Source organism: Perna viridis, chromosome 12, assembly GCF_037379345.1.
Source record: "Perna viridis isolate PV_CMFRI_1.1 ecotype Kerala chromosome 12, ASM3737934v1, whole genome shotgun sequence".
NCBI classification, from domain to species: Eukaryota; Metazoa; Mollusca; class Bivalvia; order Mytilida; family Mytilidae; genus Perna; species Perna viridis.
Genome location: NC_142456.1, coordinates 5,780,745 through 5,803,545, shown reverse-complemented (window position 1 = coordinate 5,803,545; position 22,801 = coordinate 5,780,745). Strand labels below are relative to the sequence as shown.

The window sequence follows — 22,801 nt, the reverse complement described above, 5'->3', positions numbered from 1 at the left end:
AATTAATTCTGTTGAGCTTAAGTTAAGTATTTAGTGCACCACTAAACATTGGTCAAAATTACACAAAACTTTTCATACACCAAATTTTATATCTGCCATACGATGATTGCTACTAATGATAACAATAATCATGATATTTCATGATTTTAATTTTTAAAAAAGCCAGTATTCAGAGGTAATTTCTGGATACCAAAATGATAACAATAATCATGATATTTCATGATTTTAATTAAAAAAAAAGCCAGTATTCAGAGGTAATTTCTGGATACCAGAATGACTGACTTACATCATGTGGTGGTGTTTCTTTACCAACAATATGTGTCAGCATCCTTAGAATAAGGTCTGGGTAAGGTTCCTTGACCTTTAACACATAGTCTGCAATTAGCTGTTCACTAAAGTCAGTGTACAGTACACCAAAGGCATCCAGCATGATGGACATGGCATCAATGTTCCTCTTCCTCCTGCAGAAGTATAAAAAAAAATGCTATTAATTGATTGATTAATTGGATACTAAAGTCCTATGTCAGATGTTTCATGCATTGCAGAACAAAAAATAATGACAAAACAAACAGATCTTGCTTTACAGTAGTATAAAGCTTTGAGCCAGATATTTAATGTGTTAGCACACAGATGCAACTGCCTGCAAGAAAGGGTATAACCTCACTAAGAGAAAGACCTCTATCACTAAAGGACAGCACACTTTCAGGAGACAACTGAGGCGATTAAAAAAATCTGTGTTAAAACAAAAGCTCACAAGCCCTGCTTAGTTTGGTAATTAAAAAGGATAGCTAAATGCAGTAATCAGTAAAATTGAAATGAGCATCAAAAAATTACCATGTAACAATTTTAAACTAGAAATACAGTGAACAAGCTCACAAAGAGAATACTCCCTTCTTCAAAAGGACATGAATGTAAAACACAGGTTGAATTATCTCCCTTTGGCATCATCTAACATTAATTGTAATTTTTCGTGGACATCTACATATGATATACAACCTTCCTATAAAATTACATCAAAATCTCTTGAGCGGTTTAGGAGGAGTTGCACTTACAAGAAATGCGGACAGACTGATGGATGGATGGACAGACAGACGAGGTGATTTCTATATACCCTCCCCAACTTTGTTTGCATGGTTATCATTAAATGATGTATATCATATGCAACATTAGAGTTGCTGTTTTATAAACTTACACAGGCTTGAGTTCAATAAAGTAGAAACTGGCCAATTTTGTCAGTTCATCCTCCGGTAGAAGCTTAAGGACGTCCACTATCTTGAAGAAACAAGCATTGGCTTCAATAGTTTCACCTGCAAAATGAAAAAAAATTATAAATAACATGAAATTCAAAAAATATTTCTCTTCAATACATGTCCAACTGCAATAATTTTTAAAAGTACAATTGACTTATTAATGGTAAAATGAATGTGACATTATAAAATTGCTACAGAGGAAATATTTCATTTTGTTTAAAACATCTAGTAGTTAGAATGTCAAGGATGTATCCAGAACATTGCTCATGTTACCAGGGCTTGAATTAGTGATAGTCAAAGGTCCCAGACCCTAAATTTCTGACCTTAAAATTACAGTAAAATATGTCTTGGATCTAAACATTGTCCTATAGTGGACCATTGATTTCAGAATTGTAAAAGTCCAAGACTTTTCACTCTTAAAGGGTAAATTTTAACCCTTCGTTACTCATTAGTCTAGTCATTTTCCAGCACTGATCAAAATTCCTGTTTTCTCAGATTAATTTATATCCTATAATTTCATAACAAGAATAAAAATTGGAAAGAGTGAATCACCAAAATATTACCACAAGTGCCGAAGAACGTCTAGATTTAACGAGTGAGCAGAATTTATTCTGCACACGAATTAAATCCTCAAGCATTCTTGGCATGAGTGATCATATTTCGGTTATTCACGATAATTAATTGATAATCCTATTTATTATATAGATTTTCTTCATAACTTATCGATATTTTCAATATGAATTTTAAATTCTGTGATTTGGCAGATCGATATCAAAGTTGTGACTTTTTGGCGGGAGAAAGCATGAGAGTGAAATTACCCAATTTATTTCACAGTGTGAATTATTGAAATTTTATTACACTGGGAACATTTGATAAAATACCACTATCTATATAATAACAGTGTATATCATTTACCATTATTAGGTTGGGTCCTCATACAGGTTATATTTCCCTTGATGTAGTCCCAAGCCTTTGTCCTGTCCAGTAACGATGACTTTCTTCTTATCTGCAAAATGAAGAAAAATTTACAATGAATCATTTCTAAACAAAACACTGTACAAACATCAAACCTGTCCAAACCAGACTCTTTCTCATGACCCTTCATAACGACATCAATTAACCTTAAACCTTCGTAAACCAAAAATCTGTCTTAAGGAGGTAGACCTAGGGTAAGGGACATAACTCTTGAAATCAGTAATATGTTTGTATCATATTCAATTTCAACAAAGCATATCAAGCTTTCATTTGAAACAGAATGAAATCAGTCCAAGTTACTTTGATGCTACATGAGATTGATGTAAAATGCTGAATAAAAACATTCCAATGATTTGTAAGAGTTGTGGTCCTTACCCTAGGTCTACCTTTTTAAATGAAAAAAATCATCCAGTCTAACAAATGGGTTTCAATGTAACAGTAAAAATAAATTTATCAAGCAAATAGATCAAGTTTATACAATAAATTGGAAAAGTATGGCATATATTTTGACACTTTTCCTCCAAATGAACAACAGCACTCTTTCCTCTAAACTAAAGCTTTTAGAATAAGAGCAGATTCTAAGTACTTTTTCATATGTTCTTCTTTGAGAGTACACCCTACCAATCAAATTTTCTGCTAGATTATACCCTTCCCCTTGTAAACACTATTTGAATACACCTTTACCTGTTGTAACACCTACTAAAGCACACCCTTACCTGTTTGACATGGATAGATCCTGCTTCCAGACCTAGCATAGGTTTTGTTACTAGATCATTTTCAAATCTCCTTGTAAGGTATGAAAGATGTCCCTTAGTAAACGTTTTCATTTCAGGCCATTCTGTAGAGGAAACAAAGCATATAATCATCAAGTGATTAAATTTCACATTAAAAATAGATCTATTAAAGAAGTTAACTTTAAATCAACTAAATGTAGTAAGATCATAAATACAGAAAAAAATTTTTTTTTAATTTCCCGCTGCTTGTTCGTCTGTTGACGAGGTTGACCAAATATTATGGATTTTTAATAACGGGACGAAAAGTAAAATACACTGACTATACTGTATAAATGGAAATCTATTTTCATGATTTGATGGGTAAAACATTTTGCAATCGGATCAAACAAAGAAATTTTCTTTTGTAGTTATTTTCTCTTTGCAGTTATTTTCAACATGGTCAATGATGCAGACCCTGACAATAAATATTTCACCTATTTTTCTCAATTATATACAGTCTACTAACATATCTTTAATTCAAGTGCTTATAAAACATCTAAGCATTCTAAGACTGTGAAATTACAAATTTGTCACTTTTTTATTTTTGATATCAAACAGACTTGAAAGCTTAATTCTCATGAAAATCAAACTAAACATTGTTTTACACATAAATTTACCTGCAGTACTGAACTCATTAACTGCTTTCATCCTCCTCATTCTGTATAATGGATCAAATCTAAAAGATAGAAATCAAATTTCTATATAGTTCTATGACACATGAAATTAACCACCTGTAACTGATAATTAAATTCCTGCATCTATTGGTCATTAACCTATAAATAACAATAAATTTCTCCCTAATTGATTTTCATGAAAATAGCCCAAGAACCAAAAAGTTGACTGTGAAAGGCCTGAGTGGTATATTTTTATTTAAAATTTGTTTGTACAATTAATAATTCAATGTAAAAAGAAACTTTGGAAAATCAATTTGTACAGGACTAACAAAAACTAGATATGTTCAGAAGCATGAATTCCAGATTGGAATGACAAATTTACTTATACACTTTAGCTTGAATTCCAATTCAAGTAATTAATTTCAAATACAAAGTGATTTATCTCCCTTTAACTGTAAACTGTTTGTTTCAACCTTGTATGGACATTTAAAAAATCCAATCATTTTCTTTCAAATGGAGTTTAATAAGGTGATTGTTATAATGCTTTATAAATTAAATTTGAACTCAAAAGGGAAAAATACATATTAATTAAATAAATCTGTGCTTTTTGAAGCAAAATAAAAAAAAATACAACAAAAAAACAACAAAAAACACAAGTGATGTTACAAAGAGTATCATGTAATGTAATGTTGACTTACTTTGCAGATGGTTTTGGAGATACAAAATCTTCTTCTATCAACACACTGTGTATCACTTCTAAATCATGATGGTAATGCATAGTCTACAACAACAAACATCAAAAATGTACCACTAGTTAACTCTTCAGTAAAAACTACATATGTAAACTGAAAATGTTGATAGCATGTACTTATCTCATGAAGTTTGATATTATCTTAAAATCTGTGGCTGAGAAAGCAAAAAAGTATGACCAGACAGATGGGCAAACAGGCAGATAAGAAAAGTGATAGCAGTTCATTGTCAACTTTATCAACTTTCCATTGTTTCTACAGCGTGATTATTTGTTATCTCAGGCTTCTGTGGCAATACTAAAAAATATCGGCAATTCCAAATGTCAACGTTACATAACACCATCTGTGCCAATGCCAATAAACAGAATAACATCAGATTTGAAAGTCTGGACAGAACATCATATCCCTCCCTGTTGATCTCGCTGTGATTTTTTCTGTCTAGACTTCATAACTGCCGTTATTCTGTATATTCAAAATGTAGCTTCTACTCTACATGTACATAAAAGTACCCACACATCTATTCAAGAGACCTGCTGGGAATCTTGTTAAAGGTCTTGTTCAGTGCAAGAAGATAAATATGGAGGGCTCAGGGGTTCTAATTCATTTTCAAGGGTGAAAGGTCCTGGACCTTTTTTACATCCTAAAAGAAATGTCCCACAGACAGAACTGAAAGGTCCTCAATAATAGTAAAAGTTAAGTATAGTAGGTCCAGGCTTCAAATTGATCATAAGTTATGACATCTCAATGCTATTTTCTGTTGTGATATCATTATCAATCAACTTACTAACATTTTTTTGTGAGATTAATGCCAGGACCATAGGTAAAGAAAATTTTAATGGTCCTGTATCAGAAATTGAGGGTTCCAGACCTTCTACCAGTATTTATTAGAACCCATGGAGGTTATACAATATATATGTAAAACACTTTCATTAAGTAGCAGTCTTGATAAAAAAGAGGAGGTGATTCATGCATATAAAAAAACCCACCAAAGTCGGTTTTACTTCTTGTTCAGAAACCGTTATAGATCACATAATCAGTCTTAGTCATTCATTTGGGGGTTGCACTTTTGAGATAAAATTTATATAGATTGTACACGACATTATCACTTTGCAAGAGTTATCTTTCTTGATTTGATTTGATTTGGTTGATTTTAGTGGGAGGTTAAAGTGTAGTTTTTTCAAAAGTACAGATCTAAATACAGAAAGGATTATTGTCACATAAAAATATAGCATATGTAGACCAAAAAAGGATCGTCTGATCCATGGGTTTTGCTACACCATGAATCATTTTACCATAGGCAGTGTCTGAATTTTATATTGACTGGTACTTAAAACCAAATCTGTAATTATAGTACAATACCTTTTGGTATCTTCCACCAGCATTTTTAACAATTGGTGCATGTCTAGTCTTGGTAAACTGGAGACCAGTATTGGTTGATTTCACTGTATATGTAGAATTGTGGGGACCTACAGACAGTAAAACAGACACAGACTACATACATGTACACAAAACACTACATGTACTTCTAAATGTGTTCAATATATGTATTACAAATTCATAACAACAATAAATGTCTTCAACACACATGCTAATATTACATTCATATACTTTTTTCATCTGAAATAATTAAAGAGTATTTATTTCTGAGCAGTCTCATAAGTACATGTACTTCCTTGAGGAAAATGCACATATTTCCCATAAAAATTCAGTTGAACACTGTTAGAAAATATCATTCAAGAGTCTTTTGATGCTAGAATTATTTTATAATTAATACTCACAATAATTATCAAAATGTATTTTAGAACTCTACACAGTCAATGATCAATACACATCCTTTATAACTATCTACAACTTTATTAATCATTGTTTCATTGTTCTTAATGCCTTATAGTTTTTAACTCAGGCTACTGCCAAAAAAATAAAAGAAATAGGCAATTTCTAATGACAACATATCAATCAACTGTGATGTAATCAATTAACAGAATAAGGTCAGTTTTGAACGTCATGACAGAACACATCATGCCCTTTATTGTTAACTGTTTCAACTTTCAAACTGTTGTTATTCTTTATAACTGTAACAACTCTTATCTACTTTTAGTCCAGTTGATTCTTTGTTACCCTTTTCTCATAATTTCGATGAGGGTTTTTCCAACTAAAACAGGTAGAAAGATACTTATAATTTGTTTTCATTACCTTCATGCCCCATTTCTTCTGTGTGGTATTTAAATCCATCTGATGTTGAATGTCCACGCACCTGATTATTGAAAAAAAAGATTGTTTAGAACAACTCATATTTGATTACAAAAAAGAAAATAATGTTCTCTGCAATGTTGTTATCTGGTCAGAACAACAATTTATACAAGACCAGAAGTTCTACCCTATCCCTACAGTTGCAATTCTCTTATCATAATAGTTGAAAAGAAATGACACTTCATTTACATATTCATGTATGTGTACACTGTCATAGCTCAGAACAGCAAAGTAATTGGTAGACCATTTTTCAAAGTCAATGAAAAATCCCCTCTACATGTATGCATATATATATATATATATATATGTTCATGATGCAGATTTTCATAAACTCTAAATGAACATTGTGTGTAATTTAGTGGCCTGTTGAAAATTGTAACATCTCTATTCAATCAATAATGTTAAGCACACTGTGCGTTATATATTACAAATCATAATTAAATTGTTTAACAGTAGAATATTTCAGTCTATTCAGATTACCTCCCCTTGCTCATGTAGTTTCGATGCCAATAAAGCAGCAAATCCTTTCTTTGTAGCCAGGACCAAGTCATCATCCTCTGGTGGATGATATACTCTCAATATTTCTCCTCTTGGTGTTATCTCAAAGGAGAACCTGTTAATATATTTATTTATAAATATATTTATACATGTATGTTATATAAAGTACAATTCACATCATAATTTGACATGTATAATATATGTCATGGACTCATGTATCACATATACATTTTCTTAGAATTTGGACGAACCCAAGTCTTTTATATCGTGATATCTACTAGCAAAATATCTCTTTGCAATTGCATGTGGCCTTCCAAAGCATGCAATCTAAACTTTCGAATTATAAAAAACCACCCCTAAACCCCTCACTTTTACAAAATTCTTTAAATTTCTACAGTTGTTCACATTTTTAAGAGGATACATGTAACAGCTAAAAGGTACATACAGAATGTATATATCTACATGTAGTTATTATTTTAACAGTAAATAATGGCCATACAAAATGTACTAGGACCTTTCAGAAAGTTCTTAAATTTAAAATTTTCACATAATAATACACCTGATGTTGATATCAATAATTCCATTTACCCCTTTGTAACGGACTTTGTATTACACTAGACCCCAACATTTAAAGTAAAACTCTTCCCAGTGATTTTTTCCTTCAGACAAGCCCATCAGGCCAGTACAAGTATTCTCTCAAGATTTTACTTGAAGGGGGTATTAACAAATTGCCTTCTTTAAAATGCTTGGTTCCTGAAAACGTTAACATGCTAAAAACCTGGTGGATTTGTCACCGATACTTGATTCACTTATTTGATAGTAACTGGCCATTAATTGTGCGTCAGGGATTGATTCAATTCCCCTCTTAACTGAGTTCTGTATAGTACGGTACCCCCTTCTAGAAATTCAGATTGTCCTGTTGTATTATGTAAGAACTTTCATTGCAGGAAAATTCTCCTATATTCGTCTGAAGTGAAAACTATAGTTTATCATTTAAAGAAGATAAAGATTAATATTGATGCGTCTTCTAACTTGGTGCAATCAAGGAGCGTATTCTTGGAGAGAGAGTTTCAAAAGCCACTACAATCAGGCCTATGCTAAATCAACTAAATGTAGTAAGATCATAAATACAGAAAAAATATTGTAATATTGTAAAATACACTTTTTTACGAAACGAAACTACTAATTATATACGGACTTACCATTTACTAAGGTCCATTTCATGACCAGGTGCATCTATGTAAAAAAAAAAAAGACAAATACAATGAAACAAAATAAAAATTTGATAATAGTAAATTTCGACCAAGTCCACGTAATATTCTTATTATAAAAAGCTGATGAAGCAATTTTAGTTTTAACCGACATCAATTAAATATTTTTTTTCTTTTCTATCTATTTGGGGTGATTCACGTTCATCCGCATGATTATCAATTTTCATCACATTATTTTGTTATTTCGCGTAATTACTTTTTTGTTGAAATAGGGCAAATGGAAAGGACAATTTTCAAAGGTGGTCAACAAATAAACAAACCTGGGTCGGTAGAATAAAAGATGAATGCGTAAATTCGCAACAATATTTCTTGGTATCCATCTTTTTCTTCTATATTTGTATAGCTTATCTGAAAAATTAATTCAGACACTAATGAAAAAATAACGACTTTAAAAAGTGTTAGCATTACAAAATAAAATCAGAGATAAGAAACAACTCTGTTGTTATGATTTGTTTTTATCTTGAGCGGAAGTTGGACAAGAACAGCAAATGGTAGCCTGGACCCCTCTTCTTTATAAGTTTTTGGATTCGTCCCTGGACTCTATAACATGTCTTTTTTTTAAGGTGTGTTGTTTCAAATTCCATTTCATTCAACAACATAAAAAATACAGATAGTTTGGGCATGCATATTTTTTCTAAGTTTATAAGTTTTAAAAATACATATACTTCGAAAATAAAAGAGTACATTGAAAGTAATAAAGTAAAAAAAACTTTTAGATATTTGTGATTTCGTGACATTAGGATATTAGTTTTGTTGCTTTTTAATAAGTTTGGAATCGTTAAAGGATATCTTGTTTGATATTTTAACGCTCAACTTATAATGCGGGGAAAAGATCAACAAAACAAATTGATATCGTGATGGTAACATTTAAACAAAACCAAAATAGTGTCATGTTACAAAAAACCTGTTAGATGTGAATATCGGAGCATAAATGTTACATTTTACGAATGAAATGTTATCTCCGGAAGCGGATCTGGCATACAGGAATGGGCCATATTTTTAGGGGAAAATAGAATACGCCATATTCTTCACACACAGAAAATTGCCAGATTGCTACCATGTCTCAAGTCGATAGGAACTTTCAAAAACAATAACACCCCAAAGGATAGAAATGCAACTTGGTGTGGATACAGTAAAACACTCTTTGGAGAGGCAATCATTCTGTATATGAAAACTTGCACGAATTGTCAAAATCTGTAGCAGGATATTTGCTCGGACACAACATACAATTAACTTTGAGACAGACGAACGGACAGGGAAAATCAACGATGTCCAGGCATTGCATATAAAACGTGCACAAAATATGATTTGATTATGATCAAAGTGAATTGCATGTTTCCGTACAGAGATCTGCATTTCACATATCGAAACAATGGTTTGAGTGAGACCCACCAAATGTAAACAATCACTCTTTAGAGTGAAACCAGTCTAAAACAGACACTTTTAAAAGTCCCTTTATATCAATTTGAATATATTTTGAACTTTGGTAGCTAGAAAATCTGCCAAAATGTCAGAAAGGGGTTCCATTGATAGGTTTTACTGTATCAAAGTAAAAGGAAACGAACAAAATGACGTGATCATGACTTCGGTCATGTCAATAATAACAAAATTTCCTCAAGTAGAACAGTTTAAAAGACACCATCTTTCATATCGCCATAGAGTATATATATTGGATATCATTCACGCTTTATATATGTTTATAGATAAGGGTTGTAAATATAGACAATCTATTAAGTTTATGGAGCGTTAAACAGCAAAAATGAAATCCAAATAAATTGGGTTTGTGGTGCTCCTTTATCGTGACTAGCCGAAAAAGGAGCGTACATCATGTACTGGTTTAAATGCAATGAAGCAGTCGCGTACATGCATAAAAATACGCTTGGTGTGCATGAATTTTATATAATACATCTAGTTAATGTACGTTCCTTTGAATTAATGGCTGCACTATATTGCCTTCGTCTCCTTTTTCCCGAAGGTGGCTATGGACATATAGCAGACTATGGACGGGTCTAGAAAATTATGAAAAGGAGGTCCGATGAAGAAATCCTGGATAATCCTTTGCTAACAATTTGCCAAAAGTTTCCCACAAAAGGGGATTAACCGCCCACCACCACACCACCCTCGCCTTTGGATTCGTCACTGCAGATCACTTGTGCTGACTGACTGATCTAGACAGTAAATCACTCGTCTAGCATGAATATACCATTCTAGTTGCACCATAGACCATGAAATTCAAAATGAGAAAAGTTATAGGACAAACCATAAATATAAAGATACAAGTTGTTATGTATTTACTGCCAACAATTCAAGACTATAAAAACTAACATCAAAACCATGGCTAACGTTGAAGCGGTGACGTATATGTTATATAAACATATTTATGTATAAACGTAGCTATTCAGTTGGGGCTGGTTTTGTCTGTGTAGACCGGAAAATGTAAATCTTTTTGCGATAAATTCTGAAAAATAACCAAATGATAGACTGGACCCCTCTTTAATTAATTTCTCGATCCACCCCTGCTACATGTACTTCTCATGCAGTTTCTGCAATTTCCCTGTTTATTTATTTGAATAGCCAATGATAACTCCGTGCAGAAAGATAAATGAAACTTGCGTTTGAGATATACACAACGTTCGTTTTCCATTAAATTTCGGAATGTAAAGGCTGAACAAGCATGGACGGTTTTGAAGGCTGACCTAAAAAGCGACCCACACATGTGACCGGGTTCCTTTTTTAAATGTTCTCGAAGGACTAATTGATCTAGAGTAAGAATGACAAAACATAAGGGTTATTATAATTTTTCAAAAAATGTCGACTTTTGTTCAAGGCATTAAATGAGGTCGGACTGCCTATAATGTAGATAGATAAATGATATAATGGGTGAAACCTTTGTGAACGAGAACTGGACCATATGAAAAGACAGTTTTATTTCGGATTTATTCAAATTAAGAATTATGTGTAAAATAGAGTTTCAAATAAAGAAAAAAAAGTAAAATAATTAATCATATTATAGAGAAATGGAAACGAGATGGCATCACTGACTAGACACAACTATAAAATGCCATGGCAATATTCTATAGAAGTGCTTTGAGTTATGTATACAGATCGATGCCTTTAACGACAAAGGTCATGGTAGAACCCTGGCCCGGACTCGTGACAGGTGTCTTTCATAAAACCGTGACTGGTCTTGAATAATTCATGCCGAAAAAGAAGAGGTTTCCTGGGATTGATTTTGATTGTGAAGACGAACGAGTGAAAGTTAAGATTATTATATTGACCGATTGGAGCGCGTCAAACTAATGTTGAACGTTATAAGACATTGTTTTTGTCATTGCAATTTTGTTTGTTTGTGTAGTTTAATAGTAAAGTACAAGTAAGGTGGTTAGATCCCCCCATAATGTTACTTAAAACACATACAAACATATTTAGCGGTGTAGGAAAACTGTACGACTTAACAAAATCAAGTCTCTATTCGTGCATATAAAAACCAAACGAACACCGCTAAATCGGTTTCATTCTTTTTTTATGTCAGTTAAAAGTAACCGTTAATTTAAAAATATGTTTGTTTATAACTAGTATAGTATTTTATAACACGATACACCAAGCTAATACACAAGAAATCCAACTCCATTTCAACGAAATTATCAATATCGTTGACTTTTTAATTAAAAAACCCCACAAAATTCACCGAAAACAAACCTAAATTTCTGTTACTATGATAAAAAGCACATTATTCATGTCCTTAGTAAAGACACTTTTATAAGCTTGAAACATTCAAATTTAACACACATAGCGGCTACAACCTATAATGTTCAGTCCCGGAGGAGCTATTTCAATTTTGATATCAGAATTTTAGCCATTAAAATATAAATACATTAGGATTTTTTAGTTCAAATTTAATGCAGTCTTGCATTATTCGTTTTTACCTGATCATGAGTTAAGCAATAATTTTATAAGCATGCAAAAAAAGTCAAAGGTTATATAAGCCCTTTTATTTTACACAACTAATTATTCCGTCAAATATAATCAGTCTAATTATCTAATTAGTTTTTACTCTGTCATTCTTTCACCTATTGTCGTTGTGTGCCAAGAACAAAAAACGTTGAACAATTGAAGTTTTTTTTAGTTCTCTTGACCCGAGGCTTACTGCAAATTAAAATGTTTTGTTTAATCCTTTTGTTGTGTAATTCGCTACCACTGACAGTAGTAAATTTCACTCGGTTGTAACAATTAACACTTGAAGAATATTTGTTTTATACTGTTGATATAAGTCATCGGAAAGATTTCAGCAACTAATTCAATAATAATCTTAAATCTTACACAATAAATGTCATCAAGCCTTGTGTGACTCTTTGATGCAATAAAAAAAAACATATGATATCATATATCTAGATTAATATATATATATATATATATATATATTATATATGCATTATTTATGTTCGTTTAAACCCTATATTGCCTACCCTATATCACATCTCTAGACCTATATCGCATCATTTGGCCCTTGGGTTGTTATATATTGTAGGAGTTATGGGTTGATACAACATGCTATACAGATATTGACATGTAATATTCAGTATATAGATAAACTATCACAAATACATATAGAGAATATACATAAATGGAATTAAAAAAAAATCACAAAATTTTGAAGACGAATTTTTCCACCTATTACATTTAAGAGAAGAATTATTTAAATATACATGTATGCAATTCCTTTTACAATTAAAACTCATAAATAATTCGCATATGGAGCAATACATGAACATTATATATTTAATGCTTATCTGTTATATAAATTAGTGCACGCAGTGAGCAAAATCCCGTAACCTGAACGTATACATGCGATTTAATGTTTATTTGGAACCGTCCGGCTGGATTCCTATAACGCATTTCTTCAGATAGACAGACAGAAATCGAATGTATGTACAAACCTTAGCCCTGATGTTAAAGTTTCCATAGTCCGTCAATTCTGCATTCGATTCGAATTTATACTCATATTCATATCCTGCCTTGAATTTTATAAACCTCGAGTTACATGGCACTAAAAACAATTGTAATACTAGAAAAAGTCCACACAGGGACCATGGATGGTCCATCTTTACGTAAGGTCTCAGTTATATCACAAGTTTTTTTTGGTCGTAAATTTCGCGTCGTGTTCTTTCGGGATAAATCCCGTTTTCAGTTCTACATGCCACTGATCTATCTGATATAGGTTTTTTAACTGCCAAAATCAATGAACCATGGAGTTAGTTTCTGTTCAGAGTTAATGTGATTACAGACAAGTCATCCATGTCGGGTTCGGTATTTCCATTTCTATTTTGTTTATGAATATTCACTTAATTTCATTCACCCCGCAGATATGACTTTCGATCAACATTGTTTACTATTACACGATAAATTTTAAATGACGAAAGATTTCGCTTAACATCTTAACTGCTAATTTTAAATGGTCATTTAATTACTAGTAATTCTTTTATCTCAGTCCTAAAACGTATCACTTTGTAGATAATATGTAAAATACAACTACAAACATTGTAATGACCAAAATATGACTATAGTCACTTAGTCAGGGTTTCCTGCATTAAAACGTGTAATTCCGAAATGACAAAAGGAATTATACCAGTTGATTTTAAACAAAAAAGTATCCACTGAAATCTTGCTCTTGACATAAATTAAATTAGAAAATTTCATAGAAGAAAGAAAAATTGAGACAGTTACAACTTATTAAAACTTTGCCCAATCCGTGGTGCGGTTAAAGGCCAATTTGAGCTAGCTTGTATTAATGTATGTGTTCATTTCTCCGTATTTTAGAATGTTCTGTGGTAGTTTGATGGTGATCGGTGGTAAACAAACAATTTACAAACTGTCTTTTGATCACTAGATACGTTATTTTCAGTTTAAATTTGGGTGTAACTATCCCAGGATATGTATTATCTATTTTAACGAAATAAACTACTTATTCGTGTTAAAGAGCGTTCGATGGTAGTTAGCTTTTTTTTTCGAATTTGTTCGGCGGTGTTCGGTGGTACCGGTCCATCACCACATTCCAGCACCACTAAGTAAATCACACCCTTTTCGATACGGTATAGATCTACAAAACTGGAATGTATAAAGTTTACAAAATGATATACGGAAACGTCACATTTTTATAGTTCAATACAAATTGCAATACCATAATGACTGAAATTTTATATTTCCAATTAACAAAATGATGTAAATAAAACATACAAAAGCAATTTATATCAGACAAAAGTTTCACACTGACGTACAAATGCTCGTTTATAATTTCTTTAATAAACATTAAGAGCGAATATAAACAACCAACCATTGTTAAAGAGTTCTCAACAAGGAATACTTTTTCTGACAATCAACAGAAAATATATAATTCATTTTCAAAGAGTACCGCCCTACTTATTTGCAAAGGTTTATTATTTTGATCCCTTACTTTCTTTTTTTTCAAATAAATTTTAAAGTTTAAAGTAATGAACAATGTGAATTATGTTAAGGGTGAAATTTACATGACGAGTCTACCCAAAGTCGACCCAAAGGCATGACAAAAAGAATGATTCCGTCTGATTTTCAATATGAATTTAAGCATGGGTTTAAACTATTATAGTACATAGATTTGAGTTCTGAACAATTTGCTAACTCTTAATCAGAGAGATCACAAAAAGTTCGTGATAAGCAGATTTCTGTCTGAAATTAAGTTTAGGAAAATATCGGATGTGATGGGTTGTTTGAATAAAAAAGTTGAAAAATATTAAAGTACCAGGACATTCTAAATACAACAATATTAACAAACAAACACAACGGAATCTCATTAATTTATACTCTTAGCTTATTTTCCATTTACTGGTACGAAACCAACTTCCAATAATTCTACTTCCGGTTCGTCTGGTATGTCGTCTGAGACGAACCAATACTTGAACACGGATCCCTGGTTGAGTTGGAACGAACCGCGAATAATAGAAAGTATCCTTATTCTTAAATATATGAGTACGGAGGCGTAAGACGAGCAATGAAAATGATATTACCAATCTGAGAACGACCAAGCACTAAGCAAATGTCGGGTGTTGAGAAAGGCATTGCTTAAAGTGCGTTTGCTGTTATTTGTAGCAAATGATTCTTACTTTGGTAATTATAATGTGTTGTGCGATACTTGAGCCATTGTCGCTTACGAAAGAGGTTCGTATTTTTTATGGCACTTCATCTGAAATAGCATAACTGAAAATGTACTAGAATATTTAGAGAATTAGGTTTCACAGAGGAAGATGTCGCACTCTCCTTGGTTTATAGTACTAAGAGGCGAAACATCAATGTATTGCAATATATTTCACAATAAAGGCCGAGTAATAACTGATCTCGTTCACCCCGAGTACCACGGCCTTTAAAACATCTTTTAGTCATATACAGTGTATCATGGGTCTGAATTTAAATGAGGTGCAACTTATAAGTATAATGTTCAACACGTTTTACCTCAAGTCTGACTTTTAAACCATAACCTAATTTATACTTGGTATATATGGCGATAATAGCTTTGTAACTATGATGCATACTTTACAATCGAAAAGTATTTGAACTTAACGAAGTGTCAAAAAATAACAGAGATATGTTATGTTTCTGGTCCATTTCTCAACCATTGAAGATAAAATATCGTTAGATAATCCCGATAGATTTTGAAACAACGCGGAGTTTTAACATTCGACCTTCTACATGTTATATCTTTTTAGATCACGCATCCAAAGTACAAAAGTCTGGACCATTGTATTAAGACAAGATAGACGGGTTAGTGTTTAATTCCATATAGAATCACTTCAAACCACTTGTTTAGAAACAATTATAATATACGAAAATTATTTTGTTAAAGGTTCATGTATGCATGACTGAACCGACCAACTTCATTTCTATTAAAAACAAGTTAGCAAAATGTAGGATAATAGTTAAAAGCATATTATAACTATGTATTCATAAATATTAATTTTGTATCTGAAGAAAAGACATGAAAAAGACACGAAAAAGAAACAAAACACATAGAAAAAATCAACACAAACCAAGAAATATCTGAAAAAACTGGCACATGACAAGTTGCACCAATCGTTGTTCGACATCTTGACTACCTCCTGCTATCTATAAAACACCCGTTAAGCTGCTCATGTCGTATCTAAAATGTCTGCCGTTCACACTCAGGAGGACCTTTACAACCTCACTATCACCACCATAGAAAACAACATTAACTGGTCTAAAACCCAAAGATTTTTAATTACAAATTGTTTCTTCAGATGGAATTAACGAAAAGAAATAAGTTACAGCTGAGACCAGGTTCCAAGATGATACAGCACCACGGGACACTAAATTATTCCCATTTTAACGTTATTCTTATTCCGTTTTTTTACATTTTTTCTATTTAGGTTTAATGTATCTTTTGTAAAGGTACAGTCATTCTCATCCAGTTTCAGAATCAATTTTGTTATTTTGATCTTGAACTTTGAATCGTGAAATTTTGTTAATCTAAGATCCATGAGATCGCCTTACACAGCATCTCACTGTTTAAAGACTGATGAAGTGTATCGGTTATCCGAAATATTTATTGTTATTTTTACCACCATTTGGTAATGTTTCTCAGGGTTATCTTTTATGAAACTCAGGCCTGGAGGTTGTCTGTAAATCACGAACCTAATGATATGCTATAACTATTATTAAGTTTTATAAACCGAGTTTTTCATTCATCATAAACAGTGTATGCCCCATGCATTGTAGGCCAAATGAATTCAATACATCCACTGGCGGTTGAGATAATTGCAACGATACTCGGGAAGACGAAATGACGGACGGACAGACAAGGGGATTCTAATGTACCACCCACTCGTTCATCGGGAGCATAATACCTACATACCTGTCCGGTTCTTTAGTTGATTCAAATACATGTTACTTATTCGTTTCGTGAAGATTTAAGTAAATTCGAAAGATTTGATACTTTTCAGTATCTACTATTATGGATAATTCCGGTCTGATAATATCAATTAACAAGTATTGTATTTCCATGGTCAAAGTTGAGTTTTAAATTTCTACTAATACATTTACAGGTAAATTACAAGGTAAATAATCGTAAATGACCGATAGATTGAATGTGATAACCGAATAACTATATTGAACAATTTCCGGTTTAACAGCGAGTAGAATTGTTAACTTCACGGGATAGAGTTGATCACCTTTTAATTGAATCACAATTGCCTGATGAGCTGGCAGAAGTTAACTGACAATGGCGGATCCAGGGGGCGCCCCCTTAGAAAATTGAAAATAGCAATTTTTAAAAATTGTTGAAAAATTGTGTGTGTTAAATCATGAAAAACACACAGAAACATGTATGATTCAATAGTAATCTTGCAAATTAGTTATTTAGAATGACTTCTTGATCATTCTTGCCCCCCCCCCCCCTTACCTAAAACTCGGGATCCGCCACTGACTGACAAGGTTATTTCTATAATTGTATTTGAATCTTTATCCGATAGAAAATGAAAACCTCCTTCTCAATTATTATAAGTGCCAAAGCAGTCCACCAGGTAGTCTAATGATTACTCTGCCAATGAAAGACTATATTGACTGAAGTAATCTATTTTTCTCGCTGGTAGAATAATAATTAAAAAAAAATACAAGTTGTTTGAATAATGTATCATCTTGTCTCAGGTAAGAAATACGATCCAAGACTTTCATAAAATAATATTTGATTTATATTGTTAAATGTTTATAGCGATATTAAAAATTCTCCGTTAATTTTTTTTTTTTTCAAAACGAAATATTGCAATATCACGTTTAAACTTGAAAAAAGGTATGATATGTAGGTAGAATAATTGTAGCAATTTAAACTGCTCTGTTTTTGTTCCTACTACAATAGGCATGTACTTGTGTGCAACCGATCCTGGCATATCGTCGTAGTAGGCCAGGTGTCGAATTCACAAAAAGTCGTAAGAGTAAAGTTGATAGTAAGTAATGACATCATAACAGAAAATATCATTGTGACGTCATAATTTACGACCAATTTCACACTTACGCCTTTTTGTGAATTCAACGCCAGGTTATGATTTGATCCATTCGTTGTTATTCTAGTTAAACTTTATGGCAAGAGGTTGATAGGAATTGGCCGTAGTAGTTCTAGTGAATGTTTTATTGGTTTTTAGCTGTGTGTCATGTTATTTAGCTGTATTGAAGAATTTGGTTTTATCTCTGAATATATTTTCGTGACACTATAGTATTGAATTCTTACGAGAGAAGAATTTCTTGTAGCCCAACTCACATCACCAAATGACAAAAAAAGGGAGAAAAGAAGCAAGGGGTTCTTTTTATTATACGTTTTGTTCTACTTGAACCAAATATTAGTGTTCCAATATTGGGTCGTAGACTGCGGTTCGTCCCTGACTACGAAACCAGACGAACCGAAGTAGAATTAGGGAAAGTTTGTTCCCACGTGTAATAAAAAAAAACAAGCTAGGATTCGATTGTGTGAATTTTATCGACTAAATCATTTAATGTCGAGAAACACACTACATTGCTTGGAGATGGCCGCCGTCTTATTATCGGGGTTGCAATATTTACTTTCATACAAATCGAGTAACGCCTCTTTTTGGTTAAAATGAATAAAACCAAGTACTCTATATACCATATGTGTACTAAACGTATAATTACAGTTTATGGAATATGTACATTTTGTAATAAGAGGTTGAGCTGACCTCGTCACAAAACAAAAAAACAAAAAAAAAAAAAAAAAAAACCGAATTCAAATATTAAAACCACATTGGTCGCTATTGCGTTCAATTTAAATAGTACAGGTTTCTGACCAGCTACTAAAAGTATGTCAAGGTAATTAGCACTTTACATTTGAGTTTTAAAGCAACTTTGTTTCTTCATTATATATGTTTGTCTGCAAGTAAGTGAAATGCATAATGCATGTACCTTAACAAATGTAATATAATTAAAATGAATACAATAAAACAAACTATAAACCGAACTCTAAGTAATCCCAGAATTGTCTAAACGAGACACCTTTAAGGAGGTAGAACTAGGGTAAGGGACATAACTCTTGAAATCAGTGATACGTTTGTATCATATTCAATTTCACCAAAGCCTCTCAAGCTTTCATTTGAAGCAGAATAAAATCAATCCAAGTTAATTAGATGCTAACATATTAAGATTGAAGTAAAATGCTGCATTCAAACATTCGAATGATTTTTAAGAGTTGTGTCCCATACCCTAGGTCTACCTCCTTAAAAGAAAATTTTTGCATCAAATATCATCACGCATAATTGTGTTGATGGTGCTGACGAATGATTGTTCTCGAATCCAATTTCAATTTGAATTTTTTTTAAATTTTGGTAAACCGAACGTGGTCAAAACTGATCCAATTTTAAAGTTCAACAGGGGTTTGGTTTAGACAGCTTTCACGCTTAATGATTTTCGTCATCAGAAACGATAAAATTACGATTTCCCGCTTGGAAAAACAACAACCAATCCCGCAATTGTGAGCTGTCAAACGGCATTGAATAAGCGCTAGGTGCTCAACAATTACTTTAATTTTGATTTACGTCTCTTGATGAGAACCAATAAATAAACTCGAATTTCAACTGCATCGAACGAACCCCAGAATGATAATAAAATCACCACCAACGTTAGCGATTTGCTGTCAAAAGCATATTTTTACGTTACAAACTTATAAAGTGTACATGTATTATATTAATAATCAATTCAAAATTATCGCCTGAATATATCTGAAATATTGCTACTCGGGGTTAAACCTTGGGAGAATCAGCATTCGCATGTGTTTCTTTGTGATATACATGTACAGAGACTCGGCGGACCTTAAACAGACCATATTTACTTTATGTTACATCTTTCACTCTTGTCATCAGCTAAGTCAATATATACAATAATAATGATAAATAAAAGTTACAATAATAAAGATAATACATGTACATCAATTTTATCATTTAAATATTAATAAAATATTAATAAGGACATTAACTTTGATCAGGTTTTTTTTATGTATTTAAATACTAATTTCATAATATAAACAAATTGGTAAAAAACTTTGTCTTGGTTCAAATTAACTTAATCACTAATGTTGAAAAAAATGTATGGGATCGGAGTGAAGAGGTCGAGGGCATGGCACAGCTCCTCGAGATATCTTGGCGCCGTGTCCGACCGAAACTATTACATTGTGTTTGGGAAACGCTCGCACATGGTGGAGTCTTGGTAGATGGCGATGTATTCCGGTATTTTTCTAATTCTGTTTCTGGCATTGTTTTGAATTGTCTGGTTTTTTGGTTCAAAACGTACACAGTGATCAGTGATTAAAATATATTTTCTAGTTATTTTAGTTCATTTTTATCTATATATAACCAAATAGAACCATTTTCAAGTGGACTTCGAATGTGCTTCCTCTATCATAGTGCGTATCTATACAGAAAGAAGCAGGGGCGGATACAGATATTTTGAAAAAGGGGTGTGTCCAGGAAAAAGGAGTTCCAAGCTAATATTTGCTCAGTTTTGCTAAAATTTTGCATTAACTTAATCAAATTTTCCAATGAACCCGTTGATCCGCCACCAGAATGCCAGTATAATAGACCCAAATATATACTGTGCATAGATATGTGTAAAAGCCAGAGGTGTATAATTTCTAAACTTATAATTACTCACGGCGGGTGTTTCTAGAAAAGCAGAGGACGCTTACCCTACCGGTGCACCTGGTCCATGCTCCCAGTTTTTAGTGGAGTCCGATATGCTCATTTGCTTTTGTTACTTTATATGTATGATTTTAATTACTTTATGTTCTTTGTTGTGTATGTCTGTTTTCCATGTCTGGTCTTTGTCCCTGGATTGTATTCTTTTGATTTCCGCTATGACCTTGGTTCCCTTGATTACTCTTTCACAAAAATATGTTTTTGCTAAAAATTATTGAAAATAAGTAATGTGGTGTCCTACTGTTGAAGCGACCACTTTTAAAATCATGGTTTACCCAGCAAATATTCAATCGTCGATGTAATTAAAAGGCTACATGATTAGCGGAATTTAAATATGCATTTTAACTCTGAAGGGATTATTGCTTTCATTGTCAATTATCATGACAGATACTTTACGAAATGAAAGCAAAATTAAATGCATGTAGGTGTCAATTGTCGTTTTGTATTTTGTATATTGTATTTATGGGCAACCATTATATAAAATTTATCTTAATTATATTTACATTAAAAAATATGCGGTTAAAATTCTCAAGCTGAGTTCTTAGATAAGAGATTGTTCGTGTGATGAAGTTCCTTTCAGAACAATAATTCGAGTCTCGCAGCGTGGGACGAGTTCCCATTGATATTTAGACAGGGGACTTAAAGTATAAATGTATTATTTTTTAAAAGGAAATCCTTCGTGGGAAAGGGTATAGTCGAAAGTGTTTTTGAGGTAGCATTTAGGGGAGGAATGAGAGATGATGATTAAGACAACTTAATCATTCCAGGGGCGGATCTAGAGATTTTGAAAGGGGGTCTGTTATTTGCTTATTTTTGCCAAAATTTTACACGAAATTAACACAATTTTCAAACAATAGGTCTCAACTCCCGGTCCCCTGGAAAAAGTTTGTGTTATCAGACATCGGAGCACTTTAAACGAATACATTTTCGCGGATTTGTCAAAAGTATATTTCTCGGTTTCGAATTCATTGTATGATAATATAATGTTTGCGAGAGATGTTGTTTGCATTTATTTATGAACCGCTAAAATGCTACGTCCACAGTACTGTGGAAGTTTTATTTTTTTAATGTGACTATGCTTCTGTTACTTGAAACTATGAAGGATTCATTGACTCAGTACTTCCGTACTTTGATTTAATGTGACTACGCTTTTCGTTGCTATGATTACTCAGATTTTATACCCCGTGTATTCGAAAACTTGTCTTAAATTTAATTGAGACATTCAAATATAAATTGGACTAAATGTGTATATTGACCCATTTGACCCAAATACATTTCAATTCGTAAAATGTATAGATGTTCATCGACAGAAAATAATATTTAAAAATAAATCAGTTTAAGTTCAGTGCAATGACTAGACAATTAAATCAGTTCAATTTACTGACATGTAGATGTACTTTACACCTCGGGATTCCCAGTTTCAATTTCGATGCACTTCATCAAATGTGTAAACAAATTTACTTATGTTAGGAATAAAGAATTTAAATTTTTAAAAAGGTTCAAAGCATATAAAGGTGATCGATATAATAACCTTGGTTAATTCAATTTTGTTAAATCGATTAATAAATTGTGTCTAACTAGGAAAACTGAGTATATATAAAATATATATTCCGGCCACCTACGCTTACTTTTCATTTGATGTTTTTTTAGGATTTACCATAAAAAAGACAGGGATGGATTCATA

The 22,801-nt window shown here is 32.3% G+C and overlaps 1 protein-coding gene across 1 annotated transcript in view; it reads right to left on the bottom strand.

Moving 5' to 3' along the window:
* Positions 1–13,609, bottom strand: part of LOC148600973 (uncharacterized) — a 169,015-nt gene extending 155,406 nt beyond the window's left edge. The window contains exons 1-12 of the mRNA XM_088555206.1: positions 13,318–13,609; positions 8,641–8,728; positions 8,312–8,345; positions 7,092–7,224; positions 6,555–6,615; positions 5,721–5,827; positions 4,311–4,393; positions 3,616–3,674; positions 2,942–3,063; positions 2,166–2,256; positions 1,193–1,307; positions 287–461 (exon numbers count right to left, since the gene is read on the bottom strand). Coding sequence (XP_088411332.1) covers positions 287–461; positions 1,193–1,307; positions 2,166–2,256; positions 2,942–3,063; positions 3,616–3,674; positions 4,311–4,393; positions 5,721–5,827; positions 6,555–6,615; positions 7,092–7,224; positions 8,312–8,345; positions 8,641–8,728; positions 13,318–13,482 — 1,233 coding nt within the window. The 5' untranslated portion in view covers positions 13,483–13,609. The remainder of the gene's footprint in view (positions 1–286; positions 462–1,192; positions 1,308–2,165; positions 2,257–2,941; positions 3,064–3,615; positions 3,675–4,310; positions 4,394–5,720; positions 5,828–6,554; positions 6,616–7,091; positions 7,225–8,311; positions 8,346–8,640; positions 8,729–13,317) is intronic.
* Between the last annotated feature and the right edge of the window lie 9,192 nt (positions 13,610–22,801).